Raw genomic sequence first — 18,710 nt, 5'->3', positions numbered from 1 at the left:
TGTGTTCTGTGGTGGAACTGGTCCTCCTGGGAGCAGATACTGCGGAGGCAGAGGAATTGGGAATACGGGATGGCATTTTTGCTGGAGGTAGGGTGGAAAGGGGTATAATCCAGGTAGCTGTGGGAGTCGGTGGGTTTGTAAAAAACATCAGTGTGAAGTCAGTCATCATTAATGGAGATGGAGAGGTCCAGGAAGGGGAGGGAGGTGTCAGAGATGGTCCAGGTGAATTTAAGGTCGGGGTGGAATGTGCTGGTGAAGTTGATGAATTGCTCAACCTCCTTGCGAGAGCACGAGGTGGTGCCAATATAGTCATCAATGTAGCAGGGGAAGAGGTGGGGAGTGGTCCCCGTGTAACTATGGAAGATGGACTGTTCTACGTAGCCAACAAAGAGACAGTTAAGACTAACACAGTGAATGGTGACAGGCCCAGGTGCTTTTCACTCCTATGGATTTAAAGGAAGGAGGCGAGGACAAAGTTTTATCGTTCAGAGGCTGAAACTTCAGGTACGTTGCAGCCCTACTTAATAAAAGATGAGAAAGGGAATTATAGACTAGCTAGCCTAATGAAGAATACTAGTTTATAATGAAGAATAAAGTAACTAAGTATTCTTATAAAATGTCCAGATAATTAGAAGCATTGCCTGACCAACCTGATTAGATTGTGTGTTTTTTATTGAACAGGTATCTTAAGTGGTGGACAAGGGTATGTCGAGGATGTTAGGGCTTTTGTGATGGTAGTGTTCCTACCTCTGAATAATGAGATTTAGATTAGTTTCCCTACAGTGTGGAAACATCGACCCTCTGAAGAGTAACCCACCCAGACCCATTTCCCTCTGACTAATGTATCTAACACTATGGGCAATTTAGCGTGGGCAATTTAGCATCACCAATTGACCTGACCTGCACATCTTTGGACTGTGGGAGGAAACCAGAGCACCTGGAGAAAATCCACACAGAGACTGGGAAAATGTGCAAACTCCACACAAACAATTGCCCAAATCTGGAATTGATCCTAGGACCCTGGCACTGTGAGGCAGCAGTGCTAACCACTGAGTCACTGTGCCGCCCTAATTTAGGGGGGGGTCAAGTCCCACCTGTTCCAGAGATGTTCTGCCCTAACATCTCTGAACAGGTTGGATTAGAAAAATATATGTCCAAGATGTTACTCAATAATAGACTGTCGGGGTAATGTAATAAAATCTCTCAGGAGAGACTGTTTACTAAATTTGAATTGAGTGGAAACTGTTGACTTGGTTTGGAAATTAAACTAATTCAACTGGTAGAACTCAACTAGTGGTATCCTAGAAAGATTTGTGTTTTGGAAGCCTCAGCTCTTCATTTTACTTACTAAGGACTTATGCCGGAATAGAAAACCGTACATGCACATTTGTAGTAGAACAAAGATAGGCTGTAATGTAGATGGAAACCTAACATTACAAAGCATCAGGAATGGATTAAGTGGATGGGCAAAACTGTAATGAATGTAGGCCAAATTTAAGGTAATTCACTTTGGGCAAAATAAATAGAATAGGGTATTTTCAAAATGATGAAAAGCTAGAAGCATGGCAGAGTTGAAAAAGATTTGGGAATCTGAGTGCATGGATCAGTAAAATGTTGATAATATTAACATTAAGTTGAGTTAAAAAGTTGATGACATCTAAAACATATATGTATACAAATTAGGAGCAAGCATAGGCCACTCAGCTCCTTGAGCCTGTTCCGACATTCAATAAAACCATGCTGATCTGAATACTTCTCATTCCTGCCTATCCCTGATTACCTTTCACCCCCTTACTAATCAAGAATCTGTCATCGCTGCTTCTTTGAGGAATGCCAAAAGATACATGAACCCTTGGAGGAAAAACATCCTTATCTCTGTTTTAAATGGGTGACTTTTATTTGTAAACAGTGATGCCTAATTCTAGATTCTCTCATCGGAGGAAACATCCTTCCAAGATCCACCCTTGAAGACTCCTCAGGACCTTTTATTTTTTGCTCATTGTATGAGGGTGATGCTGGCTGGACTGGCATTTATTGTATATCCCCAATTGCCTGGAGGGCAGCTAAGTCAACTGTGGGTCGAGTCACGTATAGGCCAGACCAAGTAAGGATGGCATTTTCCTAATTTCCTTCCCTAAAGCGCATTAGTTGGTACTTATGGTAATTGATGTGGTCACATGGTCACCATTGGGCTAGTAGTTTATTCAGTTCAAATTTTACTCATTCGTCATGGTGAGTTTTGTCCCCACACCTGAGGTGGTGGATTACTAGTCAAGTATTATTACCATTATGCAATGTTTCAATTAAGTTACCTCTTACTTTAACTCCAGTGATAAAGCTTAACCTGCCCAAGCATTCCTCATAGACAATATGCTCACTTCATATATTGGTCTGTTATTCTTTATGACACATTTACATCCTTCCTTGAATGTGGAGACAATACTGCACACAATATTTAAGATATGGTCTCACCAATGACTCTTCATTTGTGTATTCAATTCTCCTCAGTAAACAATGATATTCTATTAGCTTTTCTAATTACTTGCTATACCTGCATACTAACCTTCAGTAATTCATGCATTAAAAGCTGAAGGGCACCAAATTCTTCTCTAGCATCTATGCATAGTTGTGGGCACATTGGTCTAGTTTAAGCAAAAATATGCAGTAATGTCACAAGTTTACAAATCTGAGAATGATTTGCATTTCGGTATACTTTAATTGCAAAGTGCTTTGACAAGTCCAATGCAGAATTTTTTTCTGATGCAAGACCATTGTTGCAATATCAAACATGGTAAACTATATGTGACTTGATATCAATGAGATATTAAATGTACAATCTGGTTTTAAGTTCATGATTTGGTTTAATATTGGGCCCCTTCTCTGATAGTTGCCTGTAAATTTCCATACACAATATAGAAAAAACTTAATAGGTAACCCACCTTTTATCTGAGTATAGAGATCTGGAAATAAAGTAAAATCATCATAGTCCTTCCAGGTAATAAACTGCTCTCTTATTTTAGAGAGACAGATGTCTGGTGATGGTAGTTTAATCTGAGGGTCACCACACCTTAAGCAAGGGGAGAGGTTAATAAAAGTTCTTCTTGGTGATCTCAGCCAGTGTGAGAATTGAACTCACACTGTTAGCATCATACTGCATTGTAAACCAGGCAGCCAGCCACTGAGCTAACCACCTCCATTAATGAACTCCAGGCAAGTAGAGAAACATAAGATAAAAATCTTATAAAGTTGTTGACTTGCTTGCTGAGCTGGTAAGATTGTTCGCAGACGTTTCATCACCATACTAGTTAACATAATCAGTGTGCCTCTGGTGAAGCATTGGTGTTCTGTCCTGCTTGCTATTTATGTGTCCTGGTTTGCTCAGGTGGGTGATATCATTTCCAGTTTTGTTTCTTCGTGGTTGGTATATGGAGTCTAACTCTACATGTTTGTTATTGGAGTGCTGGGTTGAGTGCCAGGCTCCAGGAATTCCCATGCATGTCTTTGTTTGGTTTGTCCTAGGATGGATACATTGTCCCAGGTGAATTGGTGTCCTTCTTTGTCCATGTGTACAGACACGAGTGATAGTTAATAATGTCTCTTGGTGGCTGGTTGGTGTTCTTGGCTAGTTTTCTTCCGGTTTGCTGTATGTAATGTTTGTGGGAGTGTTTACATGGTATTTTGTATATAACATTGGTTCTGTTAGTTGTGGGTATGGGATCCTTTATATTAATCAGAACCAGCGTTATGTACAAAATACCATGTAAAGACAGCAACAAACATTACCAAGGGCAAACTGTAAGAAAACTAGCTATCAGGGTACACAAATACCAACTAGCCGCCAAGAGATATGATCAACTATCACTTGTGTGCATTATAATGGGCAAAGAAGGACACCAATTCACCTGACATATTGTATCCATCCTAGGACAAGCAAAATAAAGATATGCATAGGAATTCCTGGAGGCCTGGCACTCAACCCGGAGATAAAGCCCTATACCAACCACTAAGAAACAAAATTAGTAATGATAACACCCACTTCAGTAAACTGGGACACATAAATAGCAAGCAGGGTAGGATACCAATACTTCACTGGAGGCGCACTGATGATGCTACCTATTGTTTTATTGTTTTTCTTTTGTAGCAGTATTTTGCCAGCATAACACAATTGGATTTTTGCTTATAAAATTTAAGTTGTCAATAATTTGAATATTCAAAGTCTGAAGTGACTCAGTTCTCCATCAGTGATGGGAGGAAATTCTTGTGAAGAAACAAAAGAATGATCTCATTAGATGAAGCAATTAACAGAAATGCTGTTTCATTTGCTACCCTGAGCCTAGGCCAACTATAACCAGGTAATCAGAATTAGGAAGGCATTTGGTTACCTGTGAGAGCAATATCAAATTTCAAAGTAAATGGAGAAGTTTGGAAAATATAAAGGCTATTCCTCTTAGAGGAAAACAACCAATGATTTTCCATTGTCCACTTTTCAATTTGACATCTTCAAAGGTAAGTTAGATGGCGACAGAAGGGAAGGCTTTAAAGTTCCTGTCCTGGCCATTTTTGGATACAATCCACATCTCTTGTTTTTAAGATTAAATTAGATTCCCTACAGTGTGGAAACAGGTCACTTGGCCCAACAAGTCCATACTGACCTTCCGAAGAGTAACCCACCCAGACCCATTCCCCTACCTTCTTACTCCACATTACCTTCTTACTGCCCTCGACCTCTTCATAGCAACTGCCCTCGACCTCTTCATAGCACACCCCGTGCTGGCCTCCTACCTGCCCTCGACCTCTTCATAGCACACCCCGTGCTGGCCTCCTACCTGCCCTCGACCTCTTCATAGCAAACTGCCGCCGCGATATTAACCGCTACCTGAACTCCCACACCCCTCCCACCCATTCCAACCTCTCACCCTCGGAACGCGCAGCCCTCCACTCCCTCCATTCCAACCCCAACCTCACCATCAAACCAGCTGACAAGGGAGGCGCGGTAGTAGTTTGGCGCACTGACCTTTACACCGCTGAGGCCAAACGCCAGCTCGCAGATACCTCCTCCTACCGTCCCCTTGACCATGACCCCACCCCCCACCACCAAACCATCATCTCCCAGACCATCCATAACCTCATCACCTCAGGGGACCTCCCATCCACCGCCTCCAACCTCATAGTCCCACAACCCCGCACCGCCCGTTTCTACCTCCTGCCCAAAATCCACAAACCTGACTGCCCCGGACGACCCATCGTCTCAGCCTGCTCCTGCCCAATCGAACTCATCTCGGCATACCTCGACACGGTCCTGTCCCCATTAGTCCAAGAACTCCCCACCTACGTTCGTGACACCACCCACGCCCTCCACCTCCTCCAGGATTTCCGCTTCCCCGGTCCCCAACGCCTCATCTTCACCATGGACATCCAGTCCCTGTACACCTCCATCCCCCATCACGAAGGACTCAAAGCACTCCGCTTCTTCCTTTCCCGCCGTACCACCCAGTACCCTTCCACCGACACCCTCCTTCGACTGACCGAACTGGTCCTCACCCTGAACAACTTTTCTTTCCAATCCTCCCACTTTCTCCAAACAAAAGGAGTAGCCATGGGCACCCGCATGGGCCCCAGCTATGCCTGCCTCTTCGTAGGGTATGTGGAACAATCCATCTTCCGCAACTACACTGGCCCCACCCCCCATCTTTTCCTTCGCTACATTGATGACTGTATCGGCGCTACCTCGTGCTCCCACGAGGAGGTTGAACAGTTCATCCACTACACTAACACCTTCCACCCCAACCTCAAATTCACCTGGACAGTCTCGGACTCCTCCCTCCCCTTCCTAGACCTTTCTGTTTCTATCTCAGGCGACCGAATCAACACGGACATCTACTACAAACCAACCGACTCCCACAGCTACCTGGACTACACCTCCTCCCATCCTGCCCCCTGTAAAAACGCCATCCCATTCTCCCAATTCCTTCGTCTCCGCCGCATCTGCTCCCAGGAGGACCAGTTCAAAATACATACAACACAGATGGCCTCCTTCTTCAAGGACCGCAATTTCCCCCCTGACGTGGTCGACGGTGCCCTCCACCGCATCTCCTCCACTTCCCGCTCCTCCGCCCTTGAGCCCCGCCCCTCCAACCGCCACCAGGACAGAACCCCACTGGTCCTCACCTACCACCCCACCAATCTCCATGTACAGCGCATCATCCGCCGTCACTTCCGCCACCTCCAAACAGACCCCAGCACCAAGGATATATTTCCCTCCCCTCCCCTGTCAGCTTTCCGTAGAGACCACTCCCTCCGCGACTCCCTTGTCAGATCCACACCCCCCACCGACCCAACCTCCACTCCCGGCACCTTCCCTTGCAACCGCAGGAGGTACAACACTTGCGCCCACACCTCCCCCCTCACTTCTCTCCAAGGCCCCAAAGGAAACTTCCATATCCGCCACAGATTCACCTGCACCTCCATCCACATCATCTACTGCATCCGCTGCAGCCGGTGTGGCCTCCTCTATATTGGGGAGACAGGCCGCCTACTTGCGGAGCGATTCAGAGAGCACCTCTGGGCCACCCGGATGAACCAACCCAACCACCCTGTAGCACAGCATTTCAACTCCCCCTCCCACTCCACCGAGGATATGCAGGTCATTGGACTCATCCACCGCCAAACCACAACAACGCGACGGTCGGAGGAGGAGCGTCTTATCTTCCGACTGGGAACCCTCCAACCACAGGGGATGAACTTGGACTTCACCAGTTTCTTCATCCCCCCTCCCCCCACCTTGTCTCAGCCGAATCCCTCCAGCCCGGCACCGCCTTCCTGACCTGCAGTCTTCTTCTTGACCTCTCCGCCTCCATCCTACTCCGACCTATCACCCTCACCTTGACCTCTTCCACCTATCACATTTCCAACGCCCCTCCTCCAAGTCCCTCCTCCCTACCTTTTATCTTCTCCTGCTGAACACTCTCTGCTCATTCCTGAAGAAGGGCCTGTGCCCGAAACGTCGAATCTCCTGTTCCCTGGATGCTGCCTGACCTGCTGTGCTGTTCCAGCAATAAAGTTTCAACTACTCCACATTTACCCCTGACTAATGCATCTAACAGTATGGGCAATTTAGCATGGCCAACTGACCTAATCTGCACATCTTTGATTGTGGGTGGAAACTGGAACACTCAGAGGAAACCCACGCAAACATGGGGAGAATGTGCCCAGGAGAAAGTGAGGACTGCAGATGCTGGAGATCAGAGCTGAAAATGTGTTTCTGGAAAAGCGCAGCAGGTCACATAGAATGTGCCCACACAGTCATCCGAGATGAGAATCGAACACTGGTTGCTGGCTAGCAGTGCTAACCACTGAGCCACCGTGCCGCCCCAAAGGTAACCAAATCTTAGATGTAACCAAATGCCTTCATATTTCTGGCTGCCTGGTTACAGCCAACCTAGGCTCAGGGTTGCAGATGAAACACCAATTCTGTTCATTGTTTTATCGAACGGAATCGTTCTTTTGCATGATCAAGGTTGGTACACTCTCCAGGGAGTCTGATACATTCTAGTCACCATGGTAATTACAATCTTTCCCCACTGCAAAGTTACTCCCTACTTTGACATTTTTCTGACACTTCTAATACTATAAGTCAAGTGGGGTTGGAAAGTTGGAACAGAAACTGAAGAAATCGAGCCAGAGTCCATGAATGTCAAATACATTCAATAACTCAGCTTCGACGTTTTCTAGCAAAAAGAATTCTAAAGATTAACAACCACCTGAGAGAAGAAATTCCTCCTTAGCTGTGTGTGGGATACCTCTTACTTTGAAACTAATTCTAGATCCTCCAGTGAAAGGAAACCTCCTCTCAACATCCAACCTTTAAAGCTCCTTCAATATCTTAAATGTTTCAATAAGATTACCTCTCATTTTTCTAAACACCAATAAATATTGGACCAAATAGATTCACCATTCCTCAGAAGTTAACCCCTTCATGAAATTGATTCAATGACTTTCACTGGCCTTTGAATTCCTTAATGCTTGTGCCACATTTCACTAACTATGCTGAATACTTTGTCCTGGCTAGTTATTTATTGTTTGATCATAGTACACAGTACAACTTAACTGATGCCGAAGGAGACTGAGTGCAAGCGATCACTTGAAACGAAATATTCAAATATAATCAGTGTTTGAGGTGCATGTCATGCACGTGGGACTCGATCAGTGCCTATTGATACTGCAAAATTTATAGCCCATAACCATGGGTAATTAGAGCCAATGCTAAAACATTCAGAAATGTCTCCTGCATGTCCTTTACCACGGGATGTCAAGCTTTGGCTGTAATGCATGAACAGCGCTACAATTGCACAGGAAAGGGTGACAACGCTTTCCAGTTACTAAAACTGTAATGAATATTAGCTCTATCTTACCAAGTGACTATCTCTTCATTCTACACTTATGGTGCGGTTGTCTGAAGTGTTAACCAAGATAAAAAGTGATTTGAGGTTATGGTATTCAGCTGGATAGTTTATACTACAGGAAATGCTTCTCATATCAGGAGAAAAGTGTTACCATTAGCTAAAAGATGGTCAGCAAGACACCAGCTTACTGCTGCAATTACCGAGCTTTTGGTTTCCCTTGTGCGTAAAACCTGGGCTGTGGCTGAAGATAATTTTTGAAGAAAGCCTCTGACCACTGTTAGTCGTTTGTTAAACTGAGTAAGGAAGCAATACTGCACCACCTCTAGAAACATTCATTTCTTCAGAGATTTTCTGCTACTGTTTTCCCAGTCAATATTCGGGGAACTGAATTCTCCTGTGATTTGCATTCTGGCTCTTTTTTTTTCACAGGCCCCTCAAAGCCATATTTCCCTGTCCAGCAGGGTTGTAACAACACCCAATAATTACTTGGGTCAGAACTTTCCATGCACTGTGTTTAGATCTCTTGTATTTAACCATGCTCATGCTTTGATTCAAGTAGAAGACATGTTACACACTTGATAGAAGGGCATGCAGCAACAAACAGTTAACAATAACACTAGTTTCATTAACTTTCAATGTTCCACCTTCTTTAAAAAGAAGCATCCAACATATCCACGACAGCCATAAGCATAGTGCCACATGATGCAGTTCAAAGAAGCATGACATGCCAGCGAAGTGGTTAAATATCTTGGTTAGTATATGCCAGGATATTTTCCGGGTGGATATGGCTGTTTTAGTTGATATGGTGACATCCCTACCTCATGTTGAGGCTCCCTAATGATGTAGAACCTCAAGGAAAGAGTACTGAGAATGGATATGAGGCAGGTGATGGGTGCTCTTTGCTTTATACCTGTGGTTTTTTCACCTTTATAATCCATGTTGGGGGTATAATGACTGCAGCGTGCACACCTAGCGAACACGGTTCTTCGATGTGATGCAACATGAAACATGTCACTTTATTGTGAAACTGAAAGAGAAAAAGCAATTTGACAAAAAAAAAGAGATAAATATGACTTACAATGAGAGTACCATTAATGTATTTTCCCTTGACCAAACATAGTTTCGTCTTTCCCTTGTTACAAACAAGGATTATTTACTCTGCTATCGAATTGAAACTTTCCTGTATCCTGAAAAAAAGTGTTCAGTGGAAGTCATGCTTACCTACCAATGAAACAGTATTCCAGAAAAGAAACAGCTCTCATCCTGGCCCTACAGTTGTTGAGGGGTCCATTCTTTACTGTTATATCAACAACCCTAACATTAGGACTTTATAAATATATCTCTGAGGCAGGTGGGACTTGAACCCAAATCTTCTGGCTCAGAGGTAGGCACACTACCACTAAATCACTGTGGTGAATGTACATTGGAAATGTCCTGAAGCCATCTGTAAACAATTAACCATATAACAATCGATGCAAGAACACAACTTCAAGGGAAAATTCTTGCAAACTATCATACTGTCTGCAAGACAAAAAGCTTTGACAAGGTATCTTTTTTTCAGTACTCAAGTTCTGTTCCACCAAATGACCAATTATTTACAGATAGTTAAGTCTTTCATGGTTCACATGAAACCAATTTCTAGAATGGTTTATAAAAGTTCCCACCTAGTGTGGGGAAAAAAATTTTAAAAAAGGAAAAAAATATTGTTTTTTTTTAAAAAAAGGACAGGACTGTCAGACATCCTGAAAAGGAAAAAAAAAGTTCCTATCTGTTCCAGAGATAATGTTTAGAGCATGTTGATTGAACATATGTCTTTAACCTAATGAGATACATTTAGATTGTCCTTATTTTTATGCTGTTATATTGTCAGTATTTTAAGCTTGTCATACAAAGCATCAGTTATTAAACAGATAAGTGGTCTGCTCAAAAGACAAAGCTGAGTCATTGAGGAAGAAAGAAGGGCTATTTCATGGACAATTTATTCTTCTGATGATACCAAAATAAAACACTAAGAAGTGCATCTGACAAAGCATCAACTATTGCGAGCATAAAGGTTGTGCAACAAATTTGGAGCCCTTGGCTGCACAAACTAGGTACTAGCTCACAAAGGGGTCACCTAGCAATTTAGGATGTGTTACTGTGAGATCACAGGGCATGCCAGAATAAATAGCAGAACACAGGCAAGGTGCGAAAGCAATGCGATTCCATCTGAAGCAGTCATGGAAATCAAATCTTGCCAGATGCAGGACCAACAGATTAGATTGTACTGTATATTCCTTTTCTTGTACAGGAACTGTGTGACAGAGACAAATACAGTCTAATGCAGCACTATCATCAGGTTGCCCAACACCTATGATTTGTTCTTTATTAGTAACTGTGTAATGAAGTTATAAAGCAACATGATCATAAGACTATGGGTCACCTGCTGGAAAATTAAGTCAGGATAGTTGAATATTTGATAACCTGCACAGATACAATAGGCCAAAGGGTCTCTTTCCATGCTGTAAAGATTCTATGACTCTGTTTTTAAAATTCCAATCCCCAATTTCCTTTGAACTAAGTTGACTTGCCACACTATTTCAGAGGACTATTACGAGTCAGTGACATTCTTGTGGGTCTGCAGTCATGCATGGGCCAGACCAAGTGCAAACAACAGAATGACAATCCATTTTCTCCATCCCTAAGACTAACTATCAATTCCAGATGTGTTAATTGAATTCAAATTCCACCCGATGGGATATAAACCCATAAAGCATTGGCGTTGGCCTTGGAATTACTAAGGCATTGACATGACCACTATGCTACCATCTGCCCTAAACAGACATGACGAACTATTGCTATGAGTCTTCTTGAGCCAATAGCAGTTACCTAGTTGGAAGAAATCAATCACATGGGACTGGCAAAAGACTTGTGTGTTTTGCATTAACTATGCCGTTCATTCTCTGAGGCTTTTTTCTTACAATGAAAATATGGAAATCTTTATGGTTGTTTCACACCAGTGGATTGGTGGATAACTGTAAATTTACACATCCAGGCAGTCAACCACATGCCACCATTCTGGGCAGCAAGCAATAAGTTCCATTCCCCACCATCAAGTTTAATCTAACAGACCTGAGAATGCTTGCAGAATAGCAATAGCTTGATCATAGGACAATATGAGATCTTGCCCAATGCTTGAGGAACTGCTTCACAGCTAACCAGATAAAGGACACAACTAGATTTCAAACTGCTCACATTTATCCAGTTAGTGACAGAAATGGCTCTCATTACGAAACCAATTTGCATAGAAAATGAGTCAACTATACTTTATCATCAGGAGTCAGACAGGTTCCTAAACCTTTAATATGTCGCACTGAAAGTCCATGTCCATTTCAAGATGGAAGTGCATTGCCCATTATATTCAGAGAATTATAGAATCCCTTCAGTATGGAACCAGGCCATTCAGCCCATCAAATCTGCACCAACCCTCTAAACAGTTTCCCGCCCAGTGGAGCACCCAGTGGAAACCCAGGCAGTTATGGAGAACGTAAGAACTGTACCCAGACAGTCACCTGAGGCTGGATTCGAACCTGGGTTCTTGATACTGTGAAGCAGCAGTGCTAACCACTGAGCCGAAATGCTGCCCACTTGCATTAATAAAGGTATCATATTGATTATCATATTTATATTGATAAAGGCCAAAACAATTTGCACACTTAACACAGACACTCGTTACTTTGCAGACAATTAAAAGGTGCAGCCTTTAACGTGTAGAAGGACAAAGGCAGCAACCACATGGAAATACCACCATCCCCTTAAAACCACTCACCATCTTGATTTGGAAATGTATCATTGTTTCTTCATTGTCCCTGGGTCAAAATCTCATAACTCCCTCCTGAACAGCAATGCAGGTCTACCAACATCAAATGGGCTGCAGCAATTCAAGAAGGCAGCTCATATGAACTCCTGAATGAAAATTTGCAATGGATAATGAATGCTGGCCTAGCCAGCAACACCCATGCCTCCAAGAAAGAACAAATCAAAATTGTGAAAATCGGGGGTTCTTGAAGGGACTGCCTGTTTAGCAACATCTTTTGAGGTAAGATTTGAAAATGGGCATTCTAAGACCATGTGGTGCTACAATCACCACACCACTGTAGTTGCTGCTAAATTCTTTCCAAATGTCAACACTATCTCCTTCAGATTTCACTCCCATCCTGACCAGATTGCCTATTTCCTGAATGCTCACATTTGTTTACCCGGGAGCTGCGATTGGAAGTACAATGGCCTGATTTGCTACTGAGGGCAACTGTTTGTAACTTAATGGCACAATGCCAGTGGAGCCCAAGACCCTGTATTCGATGCTTCTCAGGAGTGACCAATCTCAATGGCTCATCGCTGCACCCTTCCTCATCTAATGGTTACTGGATCATTAATTTCTAGCTTTGAAGTCCACCTTCTTGTATTGTCTGAATCCTTGTTGCTTCAACCAGGCTGAGGAATTGATGCAAAATCTGGACTGCTCTTCCTGGAGCTTTTTTAGTCTTTGGCAACCATTCTCTCTCAATCTGCAAACCACTCAATCCCACTTATTTCTTGTTAGCCTTGTGGTGGAACCGACAAAGGTGCTACCTGCTAGTTAATTTGAGTTCCTTGTTTCCAGTCTGGGGGTTACTTGAGATAGGTATACAGATATACTTCATAAAGCTTTTAGTGTACCTGATATAACTTTAGTGAAGTATAAATAATAATATTTTTAATAGGCCCATTTTTCTGAACCTGTGCAAATCCTCTTAATTTCCACCTCCAATTACCCATGTGCCTGTAATACTTGGTTTGCCCCTGTCTTATTGCACATCCTAGTCTTGGTGCTTTTCTGAGCTTCTGTCTAAACGTTATGTGCGATGTATGAAGCTGCTGCCAGTACCAGTAATGGCCTCCTGCATTAAAGTGCTATCAACACTTTGACCATGAGAACCTTTTTCCACGTATGGAGTCAGCTATTACAAGGGGGCATAGCTTTAAATTAAGGGGTGGTAGGTATAGGACAGATGTTAGGGGTAGATTCTTTACTCAGCGAGTCGTGAGTTCATGGAATGCCCTGCCAGTAGCAGTGGTGGACTCTCCCTCTTTATGGGCATTTAAACGGGCATTGGATAGGCATATGGAGGATAGTGGGCTAGTGTAGGTTAGGTGGGCTTGGATCAGCGCAACATCGAGGGCCAAAGGGCCTGTACTGCGCTGTATTTTTCTATGTTCTATGTTCTAACAGTCAGAAAATCATAGGATCATGCAGTTCAGAAGAGGCCCTTCTGCCCACCAAGGCCATACCACCAAAAATATACTACTTCCTACATTGTCCCACTTTCCCACAATAAGCCTTGAACGTTGTGATACTTCAAGTACTTATCTAAGTACTTTGTAAAACTTGTGAGGTTTCCTGCCTCAACTATCCTCCCAGGCAATGCATTTCCAGACCCCCACCATCCTCAGGGTGAAACAGTTTTCCACAAATCCCCTTTAAACATCCTTCCTTTTGCTATAAAATTATGCTTCTATGCTATTGACCCTTTGACTCGGGAGAACAGCTGTTTCCTATTCACCATGTCCATGCCCCTCAACCTTATATCAAATCCTATATCTCCAACAAATCCCTCTTCAACCTTCTCTGCTCCAAAGTAAACACCCCAAACGAATCCAGCTCTCTTCATAGTTGAAATGTTCCAACCCAGACAACCTCCTGGTGAATCTTCTTTGTACCCCCTCCTTTGTAATCACATTCTTTCTATAGGGACGGCACAATGGCTCAGTGGTCAGCACTCTGCCTCACACGTCAGGTACTTAGGTTCAGTTCTGCCCTTGGACAAGTGTCTGTGTGGAGTTTTTAGATTCTTCCCACATCTGCATGGGTTTCCTCCAGGTGCTCCAGTTTTCTCCTGCAGTACAAAGATTAGGTGGAATGGCCATGTTAAATTGCCCATACTACCCAGGAAACATACAGGCTGGGAAATGCAGGGTTAGTGCAAGGTGTCGGTCTGTGTGAGATGCTCTTCAGAGGGTTGGTGTGGACGTGATGAGCTAAATGGCCTGCTTCCACACTGGGGATTCTATGATATAGTGTAATGACCAGAACTGCACATCGTACTCCTGCTGTGGCCTAAACAAAGATCTGCACAGCTCCAAAATCACCTCCCTGCTCTTATAAGCTATACCATAATTAAAAAGCTAAGCATCCCATATGCTTTCTCAACTACACTATTAAACTTTCCTACCACTTTCAGGGATCTATGGACAAGTATCCCAAGAATTTATAAGCTGAGAGATAATGGCACGACAATTCCAGGTAATTAGGAATGTCAAAAGATAAATACAAATAGCATGAGTGGAGTGTCAACAGGCTGAATAACAAGTGAAGGGGTGACCTAAGGTCCGATTTATAATTACAAAAAGTCAAAAATAGAATGGTACTAGAGAAAAACCAAATGGTATAAGAGTCTAACCAAAGTAACAAGTAATTCAAAACTGTACATACTAATTAAGATAGTGAGATAATAACAAGTTATCAAGGTGATGGTGTCAAAACAGAACAGTAAGGAAGATTTTATACAGAACAGTCTGGTGGGGTTACATATAGCATGACATGAACTCGAGATCATGATTAAGGCCGTCTTCATGGTTACGGAACTTGGCTTTTAGTTTCTGTTCAGCAATCCTGTGTTGTTGTGTATCTCAAAGGTCACCTTGGAGGATGCTTATCTGAAGATCAGAGGCTGAATGTCCTTGACTGCTAAAGTGTTCCCCAACTGGGAGAGAACACTACTGCTTGGCGATTGTTGTGTGGTATCCATTCATCCATTGTCGTAGCATCTGCATGGTCTCGATGATTTACCATCCTTTCCTGCAACGTATGAGGTGGACAACATTGGCCGAGTCACATGAGTATGTACGTGGTGCGCTGTGTTCCCACGTGTGATGTTAGTATAAATGGCCTGGGCAAGATATTCATCATTAATGACATGTTGAAGGCTACAAAGAACATGATGTAGTTACTCCACTCTGGGGAAGTACTGGACAACAAAGAATACAGAATAGAATGGACTGGTTAGTAAGTTTGCAGATAATACCAAAATTGGAGATAAATTATTCAACGAAGAAGGTTACCTCGGAGATCAGCTGGGTCAATGGCTGATGAGTGGAAGATGGAGTTTAATTTAGACAAATGTGAGGTGCTGTATTTTGGAAAGCCAAATCAGGATGGGATTTACACACTTAAGAAAGGATAGATGTTTGATGGGGTAAAGTTGCAGTCAGTTTAATGGGTTGAAGTGTGTCTATTTTAATGCAAGAAGTGTCAGGAGCATGGATCAGTACTTGGAACTACGATGTTGTGACCATTACAGAAACTTGGATATCACAGTGGCAGGAATGGTTGTTGGATGTTCGTAGCTTTTAGATGTTTGAAAAGGAATAGGAAGGGGGAGATAGAAGAGGTGGGAGAGTGACATTACTAATCAGGGGATAGTATCACAGCTGCAGAAAGGGAGGCCATTGAGGAAGGTTTGTCTACTGAGTCAGTATAGATGGAATTCAAACAGAAAAGGAGCAGTCACTTTATTGGGAGCTTTCTATAGACCCCCAATAGCAACAGAGAAATGCAGGAACAGATTGGGAGGCAGAGTTTAGAAAGATACAGAAGTAACCAGGTTGTTGTCAAGGGTGACTTCAACTTCCCTGATATTGATTGGAACCTCCATAGTGCAAATAGTTTGGATGGAACAGACTTTGTTAGATGTGTCCAGGAAGAGTTCCTGACCAAATGCATAGTCCAACTCGAGGGGAGGCCATATTGGATTTGGTGCTTGGCAACAAACCAGGCCAGGTGTCAGATCTCTCAGTGGGTGAGCATCTCGATGATAGTGATCACAATTCCTGACCTTTCCTGTAGTCATGGAGAGGGATAGGAACAGATGGGATGGGAAAGTATTTAATTGGGGGAGGGGGAATTACAATGCTATTAGGCAGGAACTGTGGAGCACAAATTAGGAACAGATGTTCTCGGAAATGCACAACAGAAATGTTGAGGTTGTTTGGCGAGCACTTGCTGCGAGTGCTGAATAGGTTTGTCCCACTGAGGCAAGGAAGATTTGGTAGGGGGAAGGAACCTTGGATTACAAGAGATGTGGAACATCTAGTCAAGAGGAAGAAGGAAGCTTACTTAAGCTTGAGGAAGCAAGGATCAGACAGGGCTCTAGAGGGTTACAGGTTGCCAGGAACGAACTGAAGAATGGACTTAGGAGAGCTGGAAGGAGCCATGAAAAGCCTTGGCGGGTAGGATTAAGGAAAACCCCAAAGCATTCTACACTTACGTGAGGAACAAGAGGATGGCTAGAGTGAGGGTAGGGCCGATCAGGGATAGTGGAGGGAACTTGTGCCAAGAGTCAGAGGAGGTAGGGGAGGTTGTTAATGAAAACATGTTTCAGTATTCGCTAGTGAGCGGGACCTTGTCGTTTGTGATGACAGCATGAAACAAGCTGACATGCTCAAAAAGGTTGATATTAAGAAGGATGTGCTGTAAATTTTGAAAAACATTAGGATAGATAGGTCATTTGGGCCAGATAGGATATAGAGAATCGATGTTACGGGCATAAGCCCTTCTTCAGGGCTTATGCCAGAAACGTCGATTGTCCTGCTCCTCGGATGCTGCCTGGCCTGCTGTATTTTTCCAGCACCACATTTTTCAACTCTGGTACTCCAGCATCTGCAGTCCTCACTTTTTCCCAGATAGGATATACCCAAGGTTACTATAGGAGGTGAGGGAAGAGATTACTGTGCCTTTGGCTATGATCTTTGCATCCTCACAGTCCACTAGAGTAGTACCAGATGATTGGAGGGTGGCAAACGTTATTCCCTTTTTCAAAATAGGGATAACCCTGGGAATTGCAGACCAGTTAGTCTTACGTCGGTGATGGGCAAATTATTGGTGAGGGTTCTGAGAGACAGGATTAAAGATTATTTGGAAAAGCATAGCTTGATTAGAGATAGCCAGCATGGCTTTGTGAGGGTAGATCATGCCTCACAAACTTTACTGAATTCTTTGAGGATGTGACAAAACAGTTTGACGAAGGTAGAGCTGTGGATGTGATGTATAAGGATTTCAGCAAGTCGTTTGATAAGGTTCCCCATGGTAGGTTCATTCAGGAAGTAAGGAGACATGGGACACAGGGAAATGTGGCTCTCTGGATACAGAATTGGCTGGCCCATAGAAGACAGAGGGTAGTAGTAGATGGAAAGTATTCAGCTTGGAGCTCGGTGACCAGTGTTGTTCCACAGGGATCTCTGCTCTTTGTGATTTTTTATAAATGACTTGGATGAGGAAGTGGAAGATGGGTTAGTAAGTTTGCCAATGACATGAAGGTTGGTGGAGTTGTGGATAGTGTGAAGGACTGTTGTAGTTTGGAACAGGACATTGACAGGATGTAGAGCTGGGCTGAGAAGTGGCTGATGGAGTTCAACTTGGAAAAGTGTGAAGTGATTTATTTTGGAGGTTAGAATTTTAATGCGGAATACAGGGTTGAAGGCAGGATTCTTGGCAGTGTGGAAGAACAGAGGGATCTTGGGGTCCATGTCTATAGATCCCCCCAAGTTGCCACCCAAGTTGATAGGGTTGTTAAGAAGTCGTATGGTGTGTTGTCTTTCATTAGCGGGGGGATTGAGTTTGAGTCGCGAGGTTATGCTGCAGCTTTATAAAGCCCTGATTAGACCACACTTGGAATATTGTGTTCAGTTCTGGTTGCTTCATTATAAGAAGGATGTGGAAGCTTTAGAGAGGGTGCAGAGGAAATTCTTACCAGAATGCTGCTTGGACTAGAGGGCATGTCTTGTGAAGAAAGGTTGAGGGAGCTAGGGCTTTTCTCATTCAAGCAAAAAAGAATGAAAAGTGGCATGATAGAGATGTACAAGATGATGACAGAGTTAAAAATCACACAACACCAGGTTATAGTCCAACAGGTTTAATTGGAAGCACACTAGCTTTCGGAGCGACCTGATGAAGGAGCGTCGCTCCGAAAGCTAGTGTGCTTCCAATTAAACCTGTTGGACTATAACCTGGTGTTGTGTGATTTTTAACTTTGTACACCCCAGTCCAACACCGGCATCTCCAAAAGATGATGACAGGCATAGATTGAGTGGATAACCAGGACATTTTCCCAGGGTGGAAATGGCCATCACGGGGGGGGGCTAAATTTTAAGGTGATTGGGGTAAGGTTTGAGGGAGAAGTCAGACTTAGGTTCTTTACACAGTGTGGTGGGTGTGTGGAAAGCATTGCCAGC

The 18,710-nt window shown here is 43.4% G+C and overlaps 1 protein-coding gene across 6 annotated transcripts in view; it reads right to left on the bottom strand.

Moving 5' to 3' along the window:
* The window catches only part of dgki (diacylglycerol kinase, iota), a 254,803-nt gene that overhangs the window by 136,720 nt on the left and 99,373 nt on the right, over nt 1-18,710 (bottom strand). For 5 of the 6 annotated variants that reach the window (XM_043708940.2, XM_087997517.1, XM_043708942.2 and 2 more), the window contains one exon: nt 9,313-9,429. In XM_043708940.2, coding sequence (XP_043564875.1) covers nt 9,313-9,429 — 117 coding nt within the window. The remainder of the gene's footprint in view (nt 1-9,312; nt 9,430-18,710) is intronic. The other variant, XM_043708943.2, reaches the window with a different exon arrangement.

Source organism: Chiloscyllium plagiosum, unplaced genomic scaffold (assembly GCF_037043375.1).
Source record: "Chiloscyllium plagiosum isolate Xiang-an unplaced genomic scaffold, Cpla_swu_hap1 HiC_scaffold_19, whole genome shotgun sequence".
Classification (NCBI taxonomy): domain Eukaryota; kingdom Metazoa; phylum Chordata; class Chondrichthyes; order Orectolobiformes; family Hemiscylliidae; genus Chiloscyllium; species Chiloscyllium plagiosum.
The sequence above is the reverse complement of the archived record's forward strand: the minus strand, read 5'-3'. Positions and strand labels throughout refer to the sequence as shown.